Source organism: Ammospiza nelsoni, chromosome 4, assembly GCF_027579445.1.
Source record: "Ammospiza nelsoni isolate bAmmNel1 chromosome 4, bAmmNel1.pri, whole genome shotgun sequence".
Lineage (NCBI taxonomy): Eukaryota > Metazoa > Chordata > Aves > Passeriformes > Passerellidae > Ammospiza > Ammospiza nelsoni.
The window spans coordinates 32,162,806-32,187,649 of NC_080636.1; the positions used below are offsets into that span (position 1 = coordinate 32,162,806).

Genomic DNA, 24,844 nt, shown 5'->3' on the forward strand with positions numbered 1-24,844 from the left:
TGGCTCTCCCAACCCCATAGTTCTAAAAAATCTGTTCCCAAATATTCTAAAGATTACTGGTGACTTCTCTACCTGTCAGTTAACAGATCTGGGTGAAGTTCTGTTTATGAACTTGCAAATCAAAACACTGGGGAAAAAAATCCAACAAAAGAAAGAACTTGTACAGCCCATGGGTGCCCTTACTTCAGCAGTCCTTCGGGGCAAAGATTTTTCCATGCAAGGAAAAAGCCAAGAAGGCTCTCTATAAAGGGAAAAAATATTTCCTGCACCTTAGAAACCTGTATGATAGTTCTATTTCTAGTCCATTGAGTTATGGAAGCTGAAGTGACAAGGCAAGAACTTGAAAGAAGTTCAATTCTTGAACCTGACTGCTTTATATCCAGGAAGAAATACTCCAGAAACCAAGCAGTTCATTCTAGATTCATACCTGGGTACCAGAACTGTAATATTACTTAATTCTGACTAAAGGTTTAAAATGGTTGATTTAAAATCAGTAGTCATTTAAGGCTGACTTTGTATTAATAATGTAATTATGGAAGTTCCATGTCCCAGTAGCTGCATCTGTAACTCCATAAGCAATGACTAATTTTCTGTGATGAGAACTGTTCTTACCAGCATTATAAGGTATATGAGGCCAGTTGTGCACCACAAATGTCATGGGATTGACAAAAGCTTCTGGCTATTATTGATTGTAGGATTTTGGTGAGTAACTGAGGGATGAAGAGAAGCTTTGCAGACCTCACATGTACATAAAATAATAATTTTCAGATTTTTCTGTTTTTACAGTAAAGATTTGTTTCAGCTGTTCTGTGTCTGGTTTTGAAAAGTATATAGAAAAGCATAATTAAGGATCATTATGTAACAGTGCTTTAAAGGAAAAAAATTACTGAAGTAGAATAGGTAATGAAATCTAGCAATGCTTTTTAAAAGCTGCATAATTTATTCTCATAAAATGTTGCTGTGTCTATGATGGAGTCCTCAGGATGTTAATTATCATGGGCTGTTGTTATAGGATTTGCCACAGAGTAACAAGGAGTCATCAAATATGTTAAACAAAAATTGTCACCCTTTCTTCAAATACAAACATAACAATGTGTTTGTTTTCACAGGCTTCCTTATATCATCACTATTCAACAGACAGAGGCCTGGACAGGCCCTCCAGGTAAGAAGCACTATCTATACTTCAGCAGACACATATTATCCAGCCTGAGGGTCTTCTTTGGGACCTGACACCAGCAGATTTTGTGAAGAGTCAGATTTTAACATTCACCTTGTTAGCTACTGGCAAATTAGATGCTTGGAGTGTTAATTTTGATACTGATGTGTAGATTTTATTTTAGTTTTACAGGGACTTAGTGTTTGCATTTAAATTAATCACACTGTGTTCTGGGTCTTTCCACTAACATCCCTGAGCTTCTCTCTCAGCAGCAGTGATTTATTCTTTACCTTTACTGCCTGCAGTGTATTCAGTGCTGTTTCCCTAAGCATGATACCTTGACTGTTCTCAGTCTCTGTCTTTTTCATATCTTTGCACCTAAACTCTAGTTCCAAAAAAATAGTCTAACATATCTTGATGCATTTATTTCAAAGAAAATGGCATAGTAATGTTGTGTACAGCTTTAAAACAATCAGGTTAAGAACAAATTAATCTTTTCACTGGGAAATAGGCTGTAAGATATGTGAGACCAGTGCTTCTTCCCTTTATGTGTTTTTCATTTATAAACCAATATTACAATTACGACCTTACTTCTTAAATTCCTGAAATCTGATCTCAGAGTCAGACTGCTGCTGATCCTGCTTTTTTGTGTAGTTCTGCAAGTACTGCGAGTGACTACAGAAAGCGAAGGAAGTCAGAGCCTGCTGTGAGTCACCAGAGGGCACACAGCGACCAGAACGCCAACAGACCTAACCTGGGCCATACAGACACACAGGGCTCGTGTTCCACCCTTAGGAAGCCTTTGACTAGCTCATCTCCTTCTTCTCCATCACGAGCTAAAGGTAAGAGGAGGCCACGTTAGCTCGCAGAACACTGCTGCTGATGTGTAGTACTGTATGTGGGCAGCAGCTGCTTGCAGTGGCTCGGTGCGTGTCCTCAGGGGATGTGATGTGAAGCAGCAGCTTTGAGCCTTTCCTGAAAGGCTGACTGCTTTATTCTTACAGGTGTAATTTTAAGCTGGCAAGCTGGATTTGTAACAAGTATTTTCCAGTTTCAACTGCTTGTTCTGACAAAAGAGAATTAACTAAAAGAAGACTATGAATTCTACCACAATATATAAACCCTATTATTTTTATTAACTCTACTACTCTCTTACTAGATTATTGTGATTTTAAAGCTAGTTTTATTATATTGAGAAAGTAAATTGAGACAAATTACCTGTAAGATTAAAGATGTATGTCCAGGACAGTAGACGTTTTAAATCCATAGGTGATGTCTTAGTTGTCAGTTATCAGGACCTAACGTAATCAAGAAAATATCCATTGTTATCAGGATGTGATTTAATCAAGAAGGCATCCATAGTCTGATTTCTTATTTTTTAAATCCTTGGAAGTATTTAGTAGAGCCGATGCAATCTAATTAGCTTATTTTTGGCAAGTAACTCACCATCCTATTACTGTTTTCCATATCTCTCCAGGAAAGAAAACACAGAGTCAGTTCTTCATTTGGGTTTTTGGAGATTTGGATGGGTTTTTCTAGAAAAAAAAAAAGCTTGCAGTAAAACATCAAATGGAAGTAATATATAGAATAATACTGAATATAATATGTCTCCATCTGTTTGAATTATTATTTTTATTATTCTCTTAATTGCTCTGTTTTGTAGCTCAATAAACTTTTGTAACAGTAAATTCACACTGAAAAGAACATAATACCCAAACTGCAACAGATAGTGTCTAAGAAAAGCAGTGGGGAACATTGAGAGTGAGGTGATTGAAAAGCAAATGTATTTTAAACATTTAAAACATTAAAGTGTTACAGCAGTAATTTTAAAAGTGGAATAACTCATCCATTTGGCTTACCAGGCCAGGCAGTAAAAAGTTAATAGATTCTACTTGCCTGCATGTGCCTTTGACTCCGCCACCAATAACAAGCACTTAGCATGACTTCAACACTTCCTGTGTTTGAAAATCCTTCCATTAAGAATATCTTCCACAGCCAATTACGTTTCAGAAGGTGTCACCATTCTCTCCCAGCATTATGACCCCTGTAGAATTTTAATTTTTCTTGAAATTAACCAATTTGTTAAAGGAGCACATTATAAACTGTTTGATCACCATAAATTTTGAAAAGTGTTTCAGTGACAGATCTAGATTCCATTATTTTTAGAAAGCAGACTGAGCTGTTTGAAGCATCTTCCTGAACTGAATGTTGCGACTTGAGACTATTTTTGAAAGTTCAGTACAATTATGAAAGACCACCGTTCCAGATTTGTCTTGTAGTGTCTTCTAAATCTACCATGCACATAAAAATATGTCTTAAAGCTTGAAAAATCAGGCTTTTGTTATGGAAGTCAGTTTAAGGGTTGTTTTTACTTCTATATTGTGGTTAGGCTCAGTAAACTGATACACCTTCCTTTACACTTACATAGCACTTCCTGAGCTGCCTTCTTCTGCCCTGCATAAGCTGTACAAAACACTGCTCCCTTCAGTGCTGCCACACAGGGAAGGAGTAGGCTACCTGTGAATAACATGAAGAAATTTCCTACTTGGTCTTATTCGAAGATTCATCTTTATTTTAACTCTCTTAGAATATGTGGATGCTGTGAACTCTGGGCAATTATACAGGTTAAGAATCATAAACAACTTTTTCAGAATGCTCCATTGGAAAAGTCAGTATTACCCTGAGGTCTAGATTTGTTGTGTGGCTTCATCTTTAAATACTTTGCAGCTTTTATTTTCTGTTGACCTGCTTAAAAATCTCAATTAATCCCCAATTAATGCCTGGTTTCTTATGTTGCTTTGATGGCAGCAGTTGTAGAGGAGATAATATCTCTATAATTAATAAGGAATTCTTTTTGTTGTTCAGATTATCATGAGTGCATTTTAGGAGCTGGAAAATAATTATTAACTCTGCAGTCCTAGTCTGTAACAAACTATGTACTGACCTAAGATGATAAATGCACTAATTACTATCTCTTTTCTAGTCTTTCTAATACTTACTGATGCTAATTCCAACTTTCTGAATCTTTTAATTTCTGGCAATGTCTCTTTTTTACCATGCTGCTCTATGGATTATAAAGGTGGGGATATTAGCAAAGTATATCCATCCCTTTTAAGTTACTCAGTGCACAACCACAACACCTCAAACGAATTAGATTACTGTAGCACTTACAGACAACATTTAGCTGTTCCAAATGATTCAAGAAGGGCAACCAGCTACAAGAATGGCTGGCAAATGACTCGCCAAAATGCAGAAGTCTGGAGTAGCACAGAGGAAGCTGCTTCTCCAAAGAGAAAATCTCGTAGCTGTGATGACCTGTTGACAGATGATCACGATAGCTATCCTGATGCACAGGCCAAGGCTGAAAGCATGGGCTCTCTGTTATGTGAGGAGGACTCCAAAGAAATTTGCTCAATGAACTGGAACTCCCCATACGCTGAGGGCCGTGGTAGCGGTAGGTCAAGAGTTCGTCACAGATCCGCGCATGATGCTCCAGGTTTCCTGAAGATGTACAAAAAGATGCACCGCATCAATCGCAAGGACTTGATGAATTCTGAGGTGATTTGTTCTGTCAAGTCCAGAATACTGCAATATGAAAAAGAACAGCACAAAGGTATTCTTCAAGGCTGGAGAGAGTCATCTACTGAGGAGGTGCCCAGAGACATGGTGCCAACCAGAATATCTGAATTTGAAAAGTTAATTCAGAAGTCAAAATCAATGCCGAACCTTGGTGATGACATGTTGTCAACAGTTACATTAGAGCCTCCTAAAAATGGCTTGTGTCCAAAGAGGCGGTTTTCTATCGAATCCCTGCTGGAAGAAGAAACTCCAGTCAGACATCCCACTCAGGTACAACGGAGCTACAAGTCTAAAACCCTGGTGCCAATTCATATTGAAGTGACCAGTGATGAGCCACAACGATCACATATAGATTTTTCAGACAGCGATCAAGACGGAGTGGTTTCTGATCTCAGTGACTTTATCCAGATAGAGGGTTCATCCTTTTGTAGTGAAAGTGACTTTGATCACTTTTCCTTCACTTCATCTGAAAGCTTTTATGGATCAGGCCATCACCACCACCACCATCACCACCACCACAGGCATCTCATCAGCTCCTGCAAAGGGCGATGCCCAGCATCCTACACCCGCTTCACCACCATGCTAAAACATGAAAGGGCTAAGCAAGAAACCACTGAAGATCCAAGGAGACAGGAAGCAGAATCCGGCCTGTCTAAGATAGCATTCCTCGTCAGTCCAGTGCCTTTCCGGAGGAAAAAAAGTGCAGCTCCTAAAAAACAAACTGAAAAGAAAAAATGCAAGTCATCTGTGTTTGAAGCACTAGATTCTGCACTTAAAGACATCTGTGACCAAATCAAAGCTGAAAAAAGGCGGGGAAGCTTGCCCGACAACAGTATATTACACAGACTTATTACTGAGCTGCTTCCAGACATTCCAGAAAGGAATTCATCTCTTAAAGCTCTGAAAAAGAGTCCCACGCACCAGCCTTTTCATCCACTGCCTCAAGATGGTGCTATCCATTGTCCACTGTACCAGAATGATTGTGGAAGATTACCTCTTAGTGCCTCTTTTCCAGACATGGATGCAACTAACAACAATGATAGTGCACTGTGTTTCCAAGGTGGATTTACTTTCTTCCTCTATCCTTGTGATTGACTTATCCAACCTTACTCCCTGTGTTTCCCACCCTTTCTCATTCCACTTTGTGTTGTCTATAAGAAGCTTTCATCCCACAAAATTCTTAGTGAAGGACATAATTTTCACCTAGGTGTTGAGGATAGATAAATTTGCTGTCTATTCACAAAATACAGCAACCAAGCCAACTGAAGTAGCAGTGCATTTCAACTAATTGAAACTAAATCAGTTCTATAAATTATAATGATGTTATTAAGCAGTGAATTCATGCATCATAAGATGCTGGTCAAACTGAAACCAATATGCAGATAATCCTTTCTTTATCAGTAAGAAAAAAAGAATGTGAATCTAAAATATATTTTACTATATAATTTTATTAAATGTAAGTGATAAAAATGCTGTTAATGCTGCCAGTATCATAGAAAGGCGGTTCTATTTTCTTATGAATCCACTACTTTGTGTTATTTTTTGTGAATAGATATTAAGGTCATTTTAGGAAGTTTCCACTGTTCAAACAATTTCCAATTTCTGTGGCAGCAAAACTAATTCTTTCCATAGAATTTCAAAATAAATTTTAAGAAATTTCCTGTCTTCTTAGAAGGGAATTTCTCAATAATCAAAACAAGAATGAAATTTTCAGGGTACGTATGACCAATCTGTTTTTAAAGTTACTGCTTTGAGTTGTTTGTTGCTCTGCCTCTTTTTTTGATTTTTCTTTTATTTTAATTTTTAAAATAAAAAAATAGTTAAAATATATTCTTGAAATCCCAAATGGATGTAAGAGATAATGCCTTTAAAATAGAAATTATGCAATATTTGATCAGACCCATCTTATCCTTATTCTCACATATTTTTGTGTAACTTTTGCAAGTAGCACAATAATAAATATGTATTTCAAGAGAAATCAGAATTGAACCTATTACCATCTTTTCTTAACTAGTTGTAACAGGCATATTTAGAATAGAAAATTTGGTTAAAAAACAGCTATAAAACACAATTCAGAATTTAATTAATCATACTTGATCATAATTAGCCCTGGCACACAGTACTACATGATGAGACTCAAGTTGTTGAAAAATGTGTTTTTCACATATTGCAGTTGCTAAATGAGAATTTTCCAGTCTGTGAAAATAAGGAAATCCATAGTGTAAAGTAAATGTGGATTTCTATTAGCTTTTGTAGTTATGAAGGAGCCTGGTATGAGGAAAGCAATACCCTCTGTCAACATTAATATCCCTAAAGTAGCGTGGAGAATGAGTAAAGCAGAATATTCCATTAGTTTCCATCAGCACCAGTCATGGCTGAGCTCTACTTCTAATTAAGTTTTCGTGTTTTGCTGAATGTGTGTGCATCTCTTACAGCCACACAGAGACCTGAAGGTCACAGCAGATGACTGAAAGCTACCAGTGTTGACTGCATAAGGAGCTGTGGAGAAACAGAGGAGAATTTTTTGTCCTAAAGCTTCTGCATCTTCACTCCTTTCCAAATCATTCTCTTACTGCTAGAAATTTAAGAAAAAAAAAAAAAAAAACAGATGCGTTTGGAGTCATTAATTGTATCTCTAGGTTTATGCAGTAGGTGTACATCCTCATTCAGGAACACACGCTATATCAAAAACCTGTGCAGAACTAGGGCTATGATATACTTATTGGGAATGACATGCTTACAACCAATGGCATAAATAGTAAAATTATCTCTTTACCTCAATTGTATTTATCAATACCCTCAAGTTTTTGTGGCTTAGCCAACAACCAATTAGAATGGATGAGATGCTTTCAGTTATTTTCTTTGTTCCACTTGCATTTCTTTAGAAATGTATGAGCTTGGTAGCAACAGATTGTGGGAATGATGTCAAAGGAAGACAAATATAAATCATGCTTCCACTAGAAAGGACCACTGTGGTAGTAGGAAACTAAAACAGTGCTTCTAGAAGTTAAGAGGCAGTTCATTAAATAGTTCTATTTTCATTTCACATTTGCAACTTGCAGAGCTATAGACTGTATAAGATTTTGATTTTATCCTTATCAAAACATGAGAAAATATTCACCATCCTGTAATAAACACTGGAAAACTGTGCTTTAGAAAAGTCTGCCACATAGATTGGTGACTAATATAATTTGTATTCCATCTCTTAAAACATAATTGTTTTTATGAAGTAACATCCTTTTAAATTTCCTTGTGCTGCCTAACATGTGCCCCTGGTAAAGTAGAAATGCGTCTTAGGAGGAAACAATGTTTCTTCATATTTTCTCATTGAAGCATGCTTGAATCATGTGTTGTGCATGTAATTATGTGTTTACATTGCTGGCATTCCAAACAATGTCCTGCAACCTGATGCAGTCTGGGTACTGCCGTCATGTCTTCCACTTGGCCCAGCGGGGGAGCATCCCTTTTCACAGTGAGGCATAAATACACTCTCTTGATCCTCAGTCATAGAGTTCCCTTTGCTCTGGATCAGAGGACAGCCTTAGCCTTTGCTTAAAGTTAGTAATTTTTTTTTTCCTTTAAAGGTGCTCTTAACCATCATACCACGGTGCTTTTCTTGCTATTAAATGTGAAATAATAGATTTCAATATCTTTTCACCCCCCTAAATCAAAGCAAGCAGCATTACAGATTTGAATGGTTTTGTTTATCATAGTTTCACATAATTTCTGTTTTCAGTAGACCAGGAGTCTCCTGGAAGCTATTCTTCTGCTTTCACTGATGTGGGACGATGTACTCCAAGGGAGAGAAGAGGAACTACAGACAAAGAGGTAGTGAAACAACAATAAATAACACAGCAATATCCATATGGAAAATTGGTAACATATTTGAGACAAGATTTGTCTCAAGATTTGATTTTAAGACTATATAATGATGCAGACCAAAGGAACAGCATCTTCCTTTTTCATTAAGGAGATTGGTACTTCAAGAAGTTAAAATAATACCAGGCTTTGTATTATTTTATTAATAACAGAAAAATTATTTTATTATTAACAGAAGCTGTATTCTTCTGTTCATTATTAAATAGAAATGGAAATAAATTCACTAGTTATTGATCAGCTCTGTCAAAACTGGTTGGAGTGTGTGTTTGGAATAGAGAAAAATAACAGATTTGAGTGGGGAAAGGCTGTTCAGAAACCCAAAGTATTACACAAAGAAACTACCTTGGTAGTTTCAAAACTGATACAAAACATCTATATTTCACTGTTGTTTTTGTTTGGAAAGCAAACCACTACTGTTAGTGTATTAGACAAAACCAGTTATCCTAAGAGGAGTCTCTAACATCTGTAGCCGTTGGTGATTATAATTATGTACTGATTGCTTGTAGTAATGTTTTGGAAGAGTAAACAGAAGCAGGCCACCAGAAAATGGAAGTGTACCACCTTTAAAGTCACACAAAGCATCACTGAAAAGTACATATTGAAAAATAAAGTAGATTATTTTGTATCTTAAGAATGCTTATAGTTCTAGAACTATAAATGCTCTCCAAACAACATAAAAGATTACTATATTTTAATTGCTAATAGATAAGATTTTGGTCTGGGCTATACACCTTAATAAATGGTGGTATGGTTAGAACTGAATTCAGAACCATTTATACCCCACTGACTTGCTTATATTTCGGCAATTGGATTAAAATTCTGCTTTTAAAAAAAAAAAAAAGATTTCTCATTACAAAATACAGTCTAAAAAAATTCCATAGTCATATTATTCCATAGGAGTTCCATAGTTCCATAGGAGCCATATTGTATGTTTCTTTTAAAGAATCCTGTGACATGGAAAACCATCTTTCAATTTGAAAATACATAAAATACTTAAATTACAAGACATTTCTAAGATAATTTTAAAAGGTTTAAAAATGTTAAATAGAAAAGGCATCTCTATTTCCAGTATGTTTTGTACATTTCAAAGTATTTTGTATTTAAATAGCTCCACTGTTCTTTTCATATCCACTTTTTCTCTTATTTGCTTTAATAGTTACAATACCAGCTGTACCCAAATCAGGAAAGACTGCATAGAGCTACAGTTGATATGAATCATATGTTGATATGAATATCCCCTCCTGTCAAAAAGACTGTTTTTAATAAGAGCAAGGAACAGAAAAATGCTTTTAAATTTAGGCTATCTTATTTGAAGGAGATCTGTAATGGAAAATTGTATTAGTATGGCAAAATTCAAATTGACAGGATCCCTATAATAACTTCAGGGACTTTTTATTATAGTGAAGACAATTCTGTAGGTGTGCTAGATTTGCTAGTCTTAAAATGACAAGAAGCGAGAGAACCAATTCAAGAACACCTGGCCTGGAATAAAGCTAAAATGTAAAATTTACAAGTGTCCCTTTTTATTCCTGTCATAAAAAGATGTGCACCTTTGCATCATGACAAATAGTATCTCTCAGAAAAGCATAATCAGTTCATTCTAGTCACTAGGACATCCTAGAGAGGCATTTATTAGAATGGGGTGATCTTATCTGTGCAAGTACTTGCAGAGCAAGACTAAATCACTTCAACAAATGCCCTCATGTGGTTCTGCTTTTCACTTCCTCTGAAGTATCTGGTGCTGGCTACTTGTCAGATGCAGACAGTCCTATTGAGCTTCCATGTACTTGGTGACAGAACTTGATAAATGTATGAAAGAAACGTTATCATGTGATTGCCTGTGACAGCAAGACAGCTGCACAGATTATTCAGATCACCTCCAGTCCTGTGCTTTCTTAAAACTATGAATGTAATTATAGAAATTAAAAATATTCCAACCATTTCCAGCTATCAGAGAATATGCATATATACAAATATTTATATAAATATCAGGCATCATTGCAATTGAAATTAGCCTACAGATAACAAGTTTACATTAAAGGCACCTAAAATACTACAGAATATTAAGTGTGTGCATTTATGTTGTACCTAGAGTTCTAGTTGCCTACAAGTCACATTGACATAGTTAACTTTTTTATTTACTTTGGTACTTCTCTTAAACATCAAGCTGCACAGTAGTCTGCATTAAAATTTAGCTATTTCTAGTTTTAGAACACTAAGTCCCAAACACCTAACTGCCTTAAAAAAAAAAGATGTATATTTTATTGCCTATTTCTTCAAAAAACACTGTAAAGCTCATCCTTTTTTTTTTTTTTTTTTTTTGGATCTTGGTCACCTTTTCAAAATTGAAACACATTTATCATATAGTAATACTACCTGAATGTATTAATCACTTCACCTGTTTTTCAGAAACTGCCAGCTAGAGCTGTATATGACTTTAAAGCTCAGACTTCTAAGTAAGTACTAGACTTTTGTTCATTCAAGAATTCATAATTCAAGCAAACTCTTTCTGCCACTTAAGTGGTGTTCAAGCCAGTTTCAACAGTGAGTGCCATGGGCAGGAGGACCCTGCTTGTTGTCACAGTAGTCCCTACCCTTTCAAATTGTGTGAGAAGTTACTTTGTAATAAAATTATCTTAAATTATTATATTCTCCATTGTATCTGTTTGAACACATGAATAGCTGTGCATCTTAAGCCTTCTAGAGCACAGGTTGTGAAGGCTCTTTCTTTACTGTGGATTACATTTAGGTGACAGAGGGTAAATTGCTTAAAATACTGTAATAGATAATGAGTTTATCAAAAGTCTGTATAATGCTTAGCCTCTTCCTGTCTTAACATACATAGGCTTTCTGCAGGATATGACCTGCCACATACCAACACAAAAAGCAGTGGTCCATAACAAAAGAATGGGAACCACTGATTTAAGACATGAGACAGTCAAAGTAGAATGTCTACAATTCATTTCTGCTGTTGTTCCAATGATTCAAGACATTTAAAAAATCTTTAGATAAGACAAAACATTGACACTAGAATTACATTAGCTGTGTTAGGACAAAACTCACAACTGAAATTACCAGAGCAGCACATTAGCTCTTGAAAAACCAAATGGATGATACAGCAAAGATCTCCCAAGCCAGGATCTGAAGATATTCTTAATGATGTTTAAAAGTCCCTTTTTTGGTATCCAACATTTAATAACCCACCATCTCTGATATTGAGAAATGGTGAGAACATAATCCTGTATCCTTCATGCTTCTGAATAGCTGTTATGAAAGAAAAAATGTGTAGAGCAGAAGTACACCAAGCTTTATGCTGCAGAAGGGTAGTGATAAGCCATGAAGATCATCATACTTGCATGCACACATCATACTAAGTTCTCTGGTGGTAACTAGCAATGCTTCCTTGGAATGACAATGTAAGACAGGCCTTTGTAACCTATAGATACTGCATGGGATTCATAAATTCAAGTAATTTGATTTTATATGTTATGATCAGCTGATAAATGTACCACAGCTGTAACACTTTTTCTTCAAATGTTTAGTCGTTACATTCTGTTTCAGTTCCAAACTGTAAAGATCTCAGGAACCATGCAGGGAGAAGAGTTAAATGTAAAGCTACAAACATCTGATATAAATAAATTTGTTACAGAGAGCTGTCCTTTAAGAAAGGAGATACTGTCTATATCCTCAGGAAAATTGATCAAAACTGGTATGAGGGTGAGCACCATGGAAGAGTTGGAATATTCCCAATTTCTTATGTTGAGGTTTGTTCTTTGTTTTAATTCTTTTAAATAATTTGGGTAATAGGTCCACAAACCACGTGAAAATGATGAAAATCTGGTTTTTCTTTTTCCTTAGAAACTTTCTCCCCCAGAAAAAGCACAGCCTGCCAGGCCACCTCCCCCTGCACAGATCGGAGAGATTGGAGAAGCTGTTGCCAAATATAATTTCAGTGCAGACACAAATGTGGAGTTATCACTTAGAAAGGTACAGTTGAGAACTATCTTCCATCAAAATAGCATTATAATGTCTCCTGCTACACAGAATCAATATATAGGTAAATACTGCTCTTTGTGCATTCTGCATTCTAGATTTGCAATGCACAAAGCATTGCCATGGTAGGAAACTCTAACATAATAGCTTGTTGCCTTGCAGTCTGTCTCAGCTACCTGCAAATACTGTAAATGTGTTTTGCCTTTAATTTGGACTGTGGCAGAGTAGCATATGCAATCAGCTGCTAACTGCCCAGATAAATTTTGAGTTTTCACTTCAATTATCTATTCCTTTTTTAAATTATTCCTGGCTGTCACAATTATTATAGTAAGGATTTTAATGCCAAATAAATAGAAAATTACACAAGATAAAATATACGAAAAAAAGCCTCAGATATATTTTTGTGACTGTAAATATTTTATTTAATAACAGCTCTTTGTTTATAATGTTCTATTATCTTTCCTGTGCATATCCTGTTGGCTATACTGAATTGCACATGAACAAAATGACTTTTTAATTTCTGAAGTTTGTTAGACATTGGAATATTAATACTGTAGAGAAACTTTATTATTGCAGACATTAAATACTTAGTTGTAAGCAGTGGTTACTTCTCATGCACTGAAAAGTTCTGCCCCTTACTTCTTTTTTTCTTTTAAGAATTAGAGTTCATAGAAGCTTTTCAGTGGTTTGTTTTTCTTTTAAGCAAAAAAGTAAGGATAGAGATGTTTGCTGCTGACCTACAGCCTAATCCAGCACTACTGAAAATAATGGATTTTTTTTATTAATTTGAAATTTGTAAAAGTCAGAGAGGTCTAAAAAACCCCAGGAAGAGGAACTTAGAGAAGTTAGAGGTTGGGGATAATTGGGTGTCTTATTTATTTCTAAAATTAGCTTTTGTGGTTATTGAGGTGATCATAATCTTAATGGCCCAATTTTGGTTTGTTTGGAAAGTTGATTTGCATTGGTTTTCCTTTGTTCCATCTCACTAAGGACAATTGTGGTGAACTCCACACATCAACTACAGAAACAAAATTGAGGAAACCCAAAAGAATGCAAAAGTAGACAAGGATTTGTTTCAGAAAGACATGGTGAAAAGAACATCATGTAAAGCAAAGAAGGGTCTAGCACGTAAAGTACAATGTTTGAATATAAGGTTGATGTTTCCCATTTCAATTTCTACAGTCCCTAAGAACAGTGAGGTTCTGCCCATTCTACATAGGAAAAACACTTATTTCTCTCATATTTTCAACAGACTGACACATTTTAGTTTTCTACCTTCACTTACTCAAATTTTACTGATAACAAAGCACTTGTACAGTTTTCTCTGTTGAACTTTTATCACTCTTAAGAAAAAACGGGCATATTAGTCAATGCATACTATGGTTGGGGCATTAGCTAGTGGTTTGGCCAATAAATAAAACAGGTTATGTTCCAAAGAAAAGTGTTAATGTTAATCACCCAAGCAAGAGGAAGGACTAGATAAGATTCCCCTCCGATAAAAGAACAGCATTTATAGTCTATGCCTAACCCCTCATTTTACTGGAATTATAGTTTTATATATGACTGTTATCAATGGGAGAAAAAAATGGGAAAATGGAGATGATGCTCAAGACTGATGGGAAGCAGCACTGTAGGGAAGATAATATTATATATTAAAATAATAGTTGTTATGTACAAAATTAACTTTCAATGTATGTGCTGATAACTCATTTTCATAATGCGTTTCAGGGAGACAGAGTAATTCTTCTTAAGCGAGTTGATCAAAACTGGTATGAAGGTAAAATACCAGGAACCAACAAACAAGGCATCTTCCCTGTCTCCTATGTAGAAGTCATCAAAAAGAATCCATCAAAAGGTGTAGATGACTATCCTGACCCTCCAATACCCCAAAGCTATTCTAGTGACAGAATACATCATTTAAGTTCAACTAAGGTAAGGATTTTCTGATGTTAGCTGCCACCCCTAGAGTGGGTTTAGAAGGACTCGTAATATTTTGTTAACATTATACATAACTTAGGATTAAGTACACAACATTTTCTTTCTTGCACAGGTAGAATTGCATTACTATGTTGTTAGTAAATAATTTTTAATAGACAAGTGTTCTCATATTCTGCCAGGATTTATGCTCTTTTCTTAATTGGCTATTACATTATTTTTAGTAGAGACAGGTGAAATTTGGGCAGAAAAGTCAAGTCAACAGAGAAAAATTTATTTGGGAATCTTAGCAAGAATTTGAGCATTAAGAGTATGTCTAGCAGATTTCTAATAGTAAAATGTGAAGGCATTCCCATAACACAGCTGTCCTAAAAGCCTACGGTTCCATAAGCGTGCAGGACACTGCTTGCCAAGACCAGTTCTGTACCTTTAAAGCAAAGGAGAACAGCCAGTGATTCTGTACCAAAACCTTCCTCCTTTTGCCATTCACAGTCTATGAGGAGGCTAGAATGTTGGTACATTCCTTGGAGTGGTACAAACTGACAGTGTTGTTTCATTTAGGAGTGAGAATTGTCATCACATTGTCAATCAACTTGAATGAGACCTTTATGGTTGTATATTTTTCACACCAGATGCATATCATAGGTTCCAAATTGTTCTCCTTTCTAGTCTAGATAACCACCACAAACCATACTACAGGGTGCTGCAGAAAGATTCCTGTGTTCTGGTTTATCACTCACTTGTGAGGCTTTGCACTCACCTGCGTGGGGAACATAACATTTTTGGCAGCAATCGAAACTAAGGAAGTTTCTGCATACAAACTGTGCTTAGTATTAACTTGCTGTCAATTACTTTGAACATTCAAGATGGAAACTTTTCTAGATCTTCCTCTTTACCTTTGCTGTTTATCTCTTCAGCATGGGCAGTGAGTTTTGTGTGTAATTATAAACTTATTTGTCCTGCTATTAATTCATGTTTCATTTGGGTTTGTCCTCTTTTCTGCTTCTATCTACTTCCATACTTGGTGATCATCCACACGCTTCAACTTTGAAATAAATTCCACATTTACTAACTACTTTGGGGTTGTAAAAAGCTACCCAAAGATGTCATTTATAGGCAACAGTAGCCCCTGAAAATATTTCTTAGTAATAAGTATCAGTTAGTTTGGGACAGTTGTTAGAACAGGTCTTGTCTGGTTTTCCAGAATGTGTCACAACAGAGAACTAGATCCTATCTCTTCTATTCCCACAAAACTGCTCAAGTAACATCAAATTCTGTAGCTGCCAACTGAGGTAGTCATAAGCTAGGGCTCCTTATTGTTACCTCAGGAGGTAACAATAATAATCCAGAGGGTCCTGAAGGCAAGTCAAGACTATGAGGCAGCTTAAGTGCTCCCTATTCCAGAGATGCCTCTCCCTGGTTTCTGTGGAGCAGGCTTCTCTCTGTGGTTTCCTGCCAAAGCTCCATAGCTCTTGTTGAGCACAGGTGATGCTTCAGAGCATTTACATCCATATTACAAAAGTATCCTTCTGCTATTATTAAGTTAGTTTTTACTAAATTAGTTCATGAGGGAAGGAAATTGGTAGAAGCCTTCTTTTTAACATAGGATACTTCTTCAACAATCAGGTTAAAAAGAAAAATCAAAACCACCTTCCACTGAGACTCTTAAACAGACATCTTTTTTCTGGATTCTGCTGTATTCAGAAATGGCAATACCATGAAGAAGACATATTGTTCCTGGATACCTATTCATCAGTCCTGAAGGTGTTCTAGAGTTTACCACACTTTCTGATACCAGTTTCCCTATTCCTTTGGAGATTTTTACCACATATCACTCCTTGTTGCTAGAACAATTGTATGAAACTTCTCTGGCCTAATGGCAGTAAGATAAATAAGCAATAAAAGTTGTGAGCATGTTTTGCTCTCTGTAACTTGACCTAATCCATCTATATCTTTAGATATAGATATATAGTACAGCTTATAGCCATGGGAAAGTAAAAATGGTGAAATCTCCTCAGCAGTATTATTGACCTTAAAAGCACAGGTAAGGGACCCTTGCTTTAGAGGAATGATGAGGGAAAGGGACTGAGTATTTCTGTAACAGCCTAGCTCTGTTTAGCAGGCTGTATTGTAGCAGTCTATACTGTTTACTTTGGTACAGAAGACTCTGTAACAAAGGTTTGTCTAACTATAATATGAAGCTGTTTGCCTCAAGAAAACTCAAGCAGAAGGTAAGTAAACTAACCTCCCTATTCTGCAACATTATTGTAGACTTTTGAAATTTTTTTTCTCTACTACATTAATAATTAAAGTGTGTAGTAGTCCAGATAACTTAGAGGTGTACATCTAATTATTTTGGATAGTTGTAACAATGAGATCAAAATATTTTTGCTCAAGTTTAATTTTGAGGATTTATAGTAATAAAAATGCATTTTCAGTATTTACTGAAGCAATGGATATCTACTGATGCTGTGTACGTATGACTCACCAGTCTCTCATTCTTAGAAAAGGACGTTTCTTTTACCAGAAGGATACTTCAATCAATATTGTGTAACGGTACTCAAAGCATCCTCTTGTGTACTGTGCTGTCACTATTTCAAAAGCATTGTTGATTGCCTATGTCCAGTTTGAACTGAATATACCTTTCACAAATGTTGACATAATTTTGAACTAATAGGGTTAATTTTGAAAAAAAAATTCATTCTGAATTCTCAAATTCATTCATTCTGAGCAGCAGCTCATGCCTTAATAAAAGTATGCAATGTATTAAAGATGTTTCTTAAACATTTACTCAGAAGTACTAAGAAAAAGTAGAAGTATTAACATTTTAATAATTAGAAATTACCTTGGTTGTTGTACTTAGAAAGAAGTATTTAATAACACCTGAAGTGTACTTCTGAAAATTCTATTCTCAAAATAAGAGTAATGGTTTGGGAAAAATGTATTATTATTATTAATTGTATGATTTAATAACCTGTGACAGGCTCACTAACAGAGCACCATGAGTAACATAACTTCAGCAGATCAAATGCAGTTGCCTTCATGAATGTAATGACTCAGATCTGTCTTCATGTTTGACATTTATGCCCTAAGCTAGAACCTGATGGCTTCATGTTTCAGGTGTCTTTCCTGCTGTTCTGATTCATATAGTAGTGATTTCAGACACCCATGGTCACTGAAATTGTACCCTGTAATCCAGATGCTGGCACAGACATTTTTCTTTTCCAGTTTTCTCATATCCTAATTCTCTGTCATGCTTATCTATTTCAATTCCCATGTTTTTCTTATTTTTGAAGTTGCCTTCCCAAGCACTGACCTCACTTTCCAGACAACTTCCGTTGTCTTGGTCACACATTGATCAAAAGATTCTCCAGGTTGACTGTAGTGACTTGTTCTCAAGGACTGTTGGGTTTTCACCTTCAGGCATGTGCAGCTTAACTTCTCCATCAGTTCCAGACAGTTTTCTTTGTGACTTAGAAGAACTCAATTCTTTGGCATTAGCAACCTCCCAGACTGTAGCAATCTCCCCAGGTAATAGCATTCACCATGTTAAGGATGGTCACTTTATGCCAAATACAGAGGTGTTTCTCAGCTCTCCTACAGATCTCCCTCTGTCTTCTCTTGTATCTCCCTCTGTCTCATCTTCAGCCAGCTCATCTCATGACATAACACATAAGCATGTCAGCAACAATACCAAGTCAGGAAAAGATAAAGACTTAGAAAGCATAATTGATCATTTAGTTATTGAAGTACCTAGAGATTTGTCAGATGCTACAAGAGAAGGTGGACGCGGTGCTATGCATAACATCCCTTTGCCATACGAAGAAGGTTCCTTGTCCAGTGGGCTAGCTGCAAGTGCTGAAAACGAAGAGGAAATCTGTACTGCAGACCTGTCACTTAATAAAGAGGATCAGTCAGAATCTCAAGAATCAGATTTCTCTGGAGAAGCACAAGACACAACAGAAGAACTGACTAGACTGTATATAGAGGAGGATCTGGTACATGACAATTTAGAATTCCCAATAGCAAGTGGAGAAGATTCTATGGATTGTTATGAAGGATATACTTCACCAGATAATTTTAAGGTATTTTAATTTCTGACAACCCTGACTTCTGTGTTCAGATAACTTAGTATATTATTCTCTGCCTTGTATCTACCATTTGTATTGTGCACAGGCACACTTTTATATAATTGCATTTGATAAAACTGAGCTCTGAGCAAGATGGTTTAAGAAGAAAGGTGTCCCTGCCCATGGGAGGGAGGTTGGAACTAGATGATCTTTAAGATCCCTTCCCACCCAAACCATTCTATGATTCTATGATTAAACATTGTCAGCGTTAGGGGGCAGTCCCTTCTCAGAAGCAGGCATATGCACTATTGTAAATTCTATGATGTATCAATTGTGCTAGTCCTTTCCTGCTGTTTGCTGAGGAGTTTCTGATGTGAAAAGCCAGTGAACCATTTCCCTCCCCAGCTCATTGCATGCTGCCCCTTTTGAGAGAGGCCCCAGCAAGCAAATGCTGTCAGCAGCCTGCAGAGGGAGGGACGTGTGCCTGCTGCAGAGACTCTGCGGTTTGTGCTTGGCATGTGTCAGCTCACAGCTGATGTATTTATAGCAGGCTGTGTTACAAGGATCTGACTAACAGTAACAGATCAGATTATGTTTGGCAGTTACACAAATGCTTCCTCCCCAAGCCCTCCCCGTTCCTCTTTGGGACCCTACATCAGTGAGCTATCCGAAGTGTGTGCTGGCCATTAAATGCCACAATGTAACTATACATTTTGTGTGGCTCCCAGGCATAGCTCTTTTTTCTGCTCAGCACTTACTTTAACAGAATATTCAGGTAGTTGCTTTCACTGACAGCATGCATGTCAGGTGCTTAGGACAATATGTTTTAGACCAAATGTTAAACTATTTAATTACATTTTGCCCTTTAATTACATTCTACCCTTAAATGACCTGAAAAACAAAGAAGAAAAATTAAGAATAGAGGAGAAATCCATGGCCACAAATGACATCGTTTTAATGCTTTCTGAGGCAAGAGATGTCTTCCAGAAAAGTAGATGACTAATAATAAGATTAGCATGAGATTTGTGATTGTTGAGGTTAGTTACATGTCCTCTTACTGAGCATTTGACATCCTTCAGCTGATTTTGGAACACAGTTTTATAGCAGAACTACTTCTCATACTTCTTAAACATTTAAGCCAGCTCTGCTTTCTGCTGGAACATCAAGAGACTGATCCTCTTTTCCATCTTTCCTCTAATCTTCCATTTCCCTCTGCCAAGGCACCTACTTCCCACTCCGTTCCTACAATATCCCTGTCTACTGCTTCCCTCTCAGCTCCTCTCCTCTCTAAACCCTTACATCAGCAGGAGAAAGACTCACTACAGTTAAAGGTAACTGCACCCCTTGAATATGGATTGTTGTAAAGCTTCGTGTCTATTAAATAACTGCAAGGCTAACACTGAGTTTGATCTTCTCAGATGTACTGCTTTCTCTACTAATATTAAATAACATAAGAAGTGGAGGATTGATAGGCCTTTTTCAAGTGAAACACAAGGTAAAGCTATAACCATTGTGATACAATTCAATAGTTTAAGGAGATACCAATAATAGGAAAGCAGAAAGCCTTCTACTCAATTTCAGGTTCATACCAGGACAGCAGTGTAACTGAGTTATTGAATGAAACAGAACTGTATTCAACTATGCAGAAACTAGATAACATTTGTGTTTTCAATTTCAATCCAAAGCCTGGAAGAAAAGTCATAAATTTCACAGGAAAGCACCACTGCTGAGGGTCATGTTCTAAATACCAATTCTGTTAGTCAAGGACCGGACAAAGATTATTCCCTCTTCATTTTGGACTACATTTTGTGTCAGCATTGAAGCTCTGTGGCAGAAAAATGAAAACTTGCTCTAGAAAGACAAAGTTAATTTGCAGTGCTAACTTCCAGAAGATTTGTCTGCTCATGAATAGGAGAAAAAGTAACGTAAAGAGAAACTATCCTAGAAAAGTGATCATTCCATCATTACATCTACGTCATAAATGCCCTTCTTTTTTTTTTTTTTTCTTAAGATCTATCCCATTTTACAATGTGCATTCACAGAAAAAACAGACATAATGGACTTAAAGAGGTCTTAAGATCAACAAATCTGTTGGGTTTTTTTCTGAAGCAGGGAAGAGACATAAGGCTTTTTCCAGGGCATGAATCTGTCATGAGCTTAGGTTTGTTCCACCTCAAAGAAGAGTAAAATAGAATGCTGCACTTGTGTCTGCAGCTTTTAATAATGTAGCAGTTGGTAGAGTGCTTTTGGTGCTTTTGCTTAGCCTAACCAGAAAAATTAAGAACATTCCTCATCTACACTGAAATTCTTTTTAGGTGACCTGTATATTCCTTGCCCTTATTTGAGCAAAGTGTTTTAATCCAAGCTGAAAATAAATAGAAAGAATATATGTTCTAGAAACAGTATTTGCAAACTTCAGTAACTTTTGTTAATTTTAAAATATATATGTACACCCACACACACACACACACATATATATATATTTGCTATGTGGCTTAAAACTAAATGGAATACAAGGAGCACTTTGCATTTTGTTGGTGGGAGGGATGTGTGCTCCAAAAAAAGAAGTCTGAAGACACATCATAAGGAGAAATGCTGACATTTTTCTGCCTCCTTGGCCTCTCTTGGTATCTTTTTTTGCTCTTTTTATTCACTCCTCTCCTAAGAGGGGGATGGGTTTTTTTGTTTAGTCACATTCTACTGACAGTGAGAAATACCTAAGAAAAGGTTTCCAATATATCACTCTGCTCTCCTCACATTCCCCCCAGCTCACTCCTGCCCATGAGATTTCACATGGGCTGCACACACACTCCTTTAATAACTGAATTCTGACAAACATGAAGCTGATTTGTAGTGATGCTAACAAAATGAGGATACTTTCATGAAGTACTTTCCACCAAGTATTTACTTGCTTTCTAAATGCAAATCCATGGGGTGTGTTCTGTTTAACAGCAAGGAATTACATCCACCATTGGTATTTCTAAGGTAGCATTTCTGCTCTATGCTATTGAGCTTTTCTGTGTTATTATCTGAGCTACTTCAGGGGCTACACATGCAATAACTGTTCCAATTGCATATGCTATACATGATTCATCTTACAATTGTAACGTGTAAGGGCGTGTACCAGAGCAGGAAACCTTTGGGAAAAAAAGATACAGTGGTAGCAATGAAAATACTGTGTACTAACAGTACTCCTCCTACCTGTAACAATTGCTTTTTGTTATCAGGAAAAGCATGTCTGACTTGCATGTAGGAATGAAGCAACAAAAATCCCATGGTGCTTCATTCTTAAACTCTGGCTTGACAAAGTTTTTGTGGTTCTTCTAGGCTAATTTAAAGAGGGAGCTATTTGTTATGGGTAAACCTCCTCGTAGCCCAGTGATGACTAAGAGATCCTGCAGCTCACCTGTCAGAGGTCACAGCTATTCACACAGGGTATGGTACTGGATGCCCAGTGTGCAATAACAGCTTTTCCATGGACAAGGAGCTCAGTGTCTAGTCTTTCAGTATTTTGCTTTTACCCAAGTGTCTCAATACTATCAGTATGCTGTGTTTTCTTCCTGTTGTGCTTCTGTGCTATGACTGAGTAAAGGCAACAGGTCTGTGTGTGCCTGAACTTTTTATATAAATCCACTGGTGTATTGCATCTCTGCAGTACTGCATGGTATTTCCAGTGCTACAAGGTGTTTATATTTAGTTATTTATAGTTAGTCTAGTTCTATTAAAATTACTCCTCTCTTTCAAAGTATTTTTTATTTATTAGAATTACAGCTTCTAACAGTAAAAAAATTTATTCTCCATTTCATATATACAGGCTTTAGCATGTATACAGACTGAATTTTTTGTTTTGAATCCACGTCCTTCTTTTCAACATGTTTTGCTCCTGCTACATTTTTTTTCACTCAATACTGTCCTCTTTATCCAAGCATTCCAGATTTTAATACTCTTTAACCTTTCACTTCTTATCTGTAATGTAACATAATTCTAATTCTTTCACCTAGCCAGAAAGTCAAGTTGTTTCGAATTTGCATGGATTTTGCTCAAAAAGGTAATCTACATCATGAAAAAGGAGAAAAAAAACCCCACAAAAAGTCAAGCACAAAAACTCACCCTCAACCTAAACAATATGAGAATGAGAATTTGTGGTTTATGCTTCACTTTCAGCTCAGGATTTATTTGTCCTTTGCATTGGTTTCTTAACTTTAGGTCTTAAAACTGGTAATGGGATTAATTATTTTCCATACTGTTGCTGCTGATTTTAGGTGATCATCTTTCTGGTGTCTCCCTTTTTAAAATTTGAATCTTAGTTTAAGATAGGCAGGTTTGTGTAACTTCCAAAGTTTTAGCTTTTTGGCAGGCCTCTGTTTGCTTCCAGGTATTGAGGGGACAGCGTTTTCTTCACTAATGAAGAAAGACAGTTCAATCCTAGGAAGGCCAGAATTCTTGTGGTAGCAATCAAATACCATCTAACAGAAAGGCCAACTAGGAATGAGAGCTGTAAAAAAGGGATTAGGCCCTATTTCAATTTTGCACATTACTCCAAATGAATGAAATGTAACCAGTATATTAAGAGGAGTCTATTGGTCAATGTGAAGTGTTTATTACTTTAATTCCAAAAGTACAAGAGCACATATCATGCACCTAATTTGTATACTCAGGACTCTACAGTACTTTTATATGTAAGTGCAGTGTCAGTCATGCATGAAAATCAGGCTTACAGCTGGGACCATTGACTTGATTGCACACTCCTTAATGTTTTTGGGATTAGGTCCTGCAGTATTTCCCAGCAAATAGGACAGTCTGGTAAATTGAGTTGCAGTTGGAAACGAGGAATCTTTGTTAACAGTCCTTTGTCTAGCCAATACAGCTGTATGTGGGAATGAGAGCTTAGGGAAAGAAAACAGGGAGAAAGCTTCTGGATGTCAGCTGGGGTATTACTGTGGAATGCCTCCAAACAGAGAGCAAGCACCAAGGTCCCCCTGCTCAGACATACCACCAATCACTTCACCCTATTTCTCCAAGATTGTAATTTTGTCACAGGACTGTTTTCTCTGCAGCAACAACCTAGAGTTAAATCATGAGTCACCTTGATTCTTATCTATTTCTACAGTGGTTAATTAGCAATAGAACCTTTTATGAAGCTTATGCAGAAAAAGATGATAATACTAACCTACCCAGTTTCTTCCTGGCTTGGTATTATGTTCAAAGCATTAAATCATTTGTAGCATTGTTTAGGACTTTTACTTCCATTGTTTATAGGAGAAGTCCTTAACCTTGGCTGAGTTCTTTTTATCTCTATCTTTGGCATTCAGCTCAGTTACAGACCTGATGAAAGATTAGCAGCAAATCAGGGCAGATTCCAATCTAAATACAAAGAATTTTGACTATTCTCTGCTTGCTAGACAAGCCAGCCATTGAAGGAGGTTTACTGAGAACTGTTTAATTTGTAATCTTTACTGTTTATTCTTCAGTAAAAATTATCCATCTTGTACATGGGCAGAGGCAGAGTTAAGAGGGAGAGAAGACAGTAGAGTTTAAACATTTTTATTTTTACTTTGAAAATCTGTTTCCCACCTAGCATTCAATAATATGAATTTAAAAAAAAATCTGTAATCTATCTGCCTGCAAATTTAGGCACCTTTTAAAAGTTATACTCTACAGACTGTAAAGTACAGATTGTTCACAATATTTTCTGCATGTATTCATAGAAACTGCTGAAAAGAAATTTAACTAATTCCATCTGGAGATGCTGAGAGGAAAAAGAGGGGAAAGAAACCTAACAAACCAAATCCTGTGTTTTTCTGTTCAATTTTTGCCATCAGCCTGTGGATTGTTTACGGCTGCCTTCTCTCTTGGAAGACTGTTATCATCTTCAAGAGTGACTGAAATAGTCAAAGCAAGAGAGAACCATGGGGCAATAAGACAAATTCCATGGCTTAAAGATCAGGTTGCAGTTTACTCAATTCATGAAAGAAAGTGCTGTGAGCAGTGTTTGATACCCACATTCCCAAAACAGATATGGTTCCCAGACTTGTCTCTACAGAGTGACCAGAGGGCATCCTCAGTCAACAGAGAATACGATCCCTGCTCATATCAAGAGCTTTTCCAAGCAGCTGCTCCTGCACTTTCTGGCCCCAGCCAGATTCTAATCAGTATAAGTCAATAACTTTCTAAGCAGGATATGGTTTCTGTAGAAGGTTAGTATTTTTCATTTACATGCATCCAGATGTAT

General features: G+C 36.5%; 1 protein-coding gene across 6 annotated transcripts in view; it reads left to right on the forward strand.

Annotated features, from left to right (window-relative positions):
• Nucleotides 1–24,844, forward strand: part of SORBS2 (sorbin and SH3 domain containing 2) — a 144,978-nt gene that overhangs the window by 113,685 nt on the left and 6,449 nt on the right. For 3 of the 6 annotated variants that reach the window (XM_059471434.1, XM_059471435.1, XM_059471436.1), the window contains 8 exons: nucleotides 1,110–1,162; nucleotides 1,811–1,998; nucleotides 4,236–5,795; nucleotides 8,475–8,563; nucleotides 11,024–11,070; nucleotides 12,264–12,378; nucleotides 12,473–12,601; nucleotides 14,336–14,539. In XM_059471434.1, coding sequence (XP_059327417.1) covers nucleotides 1,110–1,162; nucleotides 1,811–1,998; nucleotides 4,236–5,795; nucleotides 8,475–8,563; nucleotides 11,024–11,070; nucleotides 12,264–12,378; nucleotides 12,473–12,601; nucleotides 14,336–14,539 — 2,385 coding nt within the window. Of the gene's footprint in view, nucleotides 1–1,109; nucleotides 1,163–1,810; nucleotides 1,999–4,235; nucleotides 5,796–8,471; nucleotides 8,564–11,023; nucleotides 11,071–12,263; nucleotides 12,379–12,472; nucleotides 12,602–14,335; nucleotides 14,540–17,838; nucleotides 18,628–19,832; nucleotides 19,944–21,939; nucleotides 22,048–24,844 lie in introns of all 6 variants that reach the window. The other 3 variants (XM_059471437.1, XM_059471439.1, XM_059471433.1) reach the window with 2 other exon arrangements.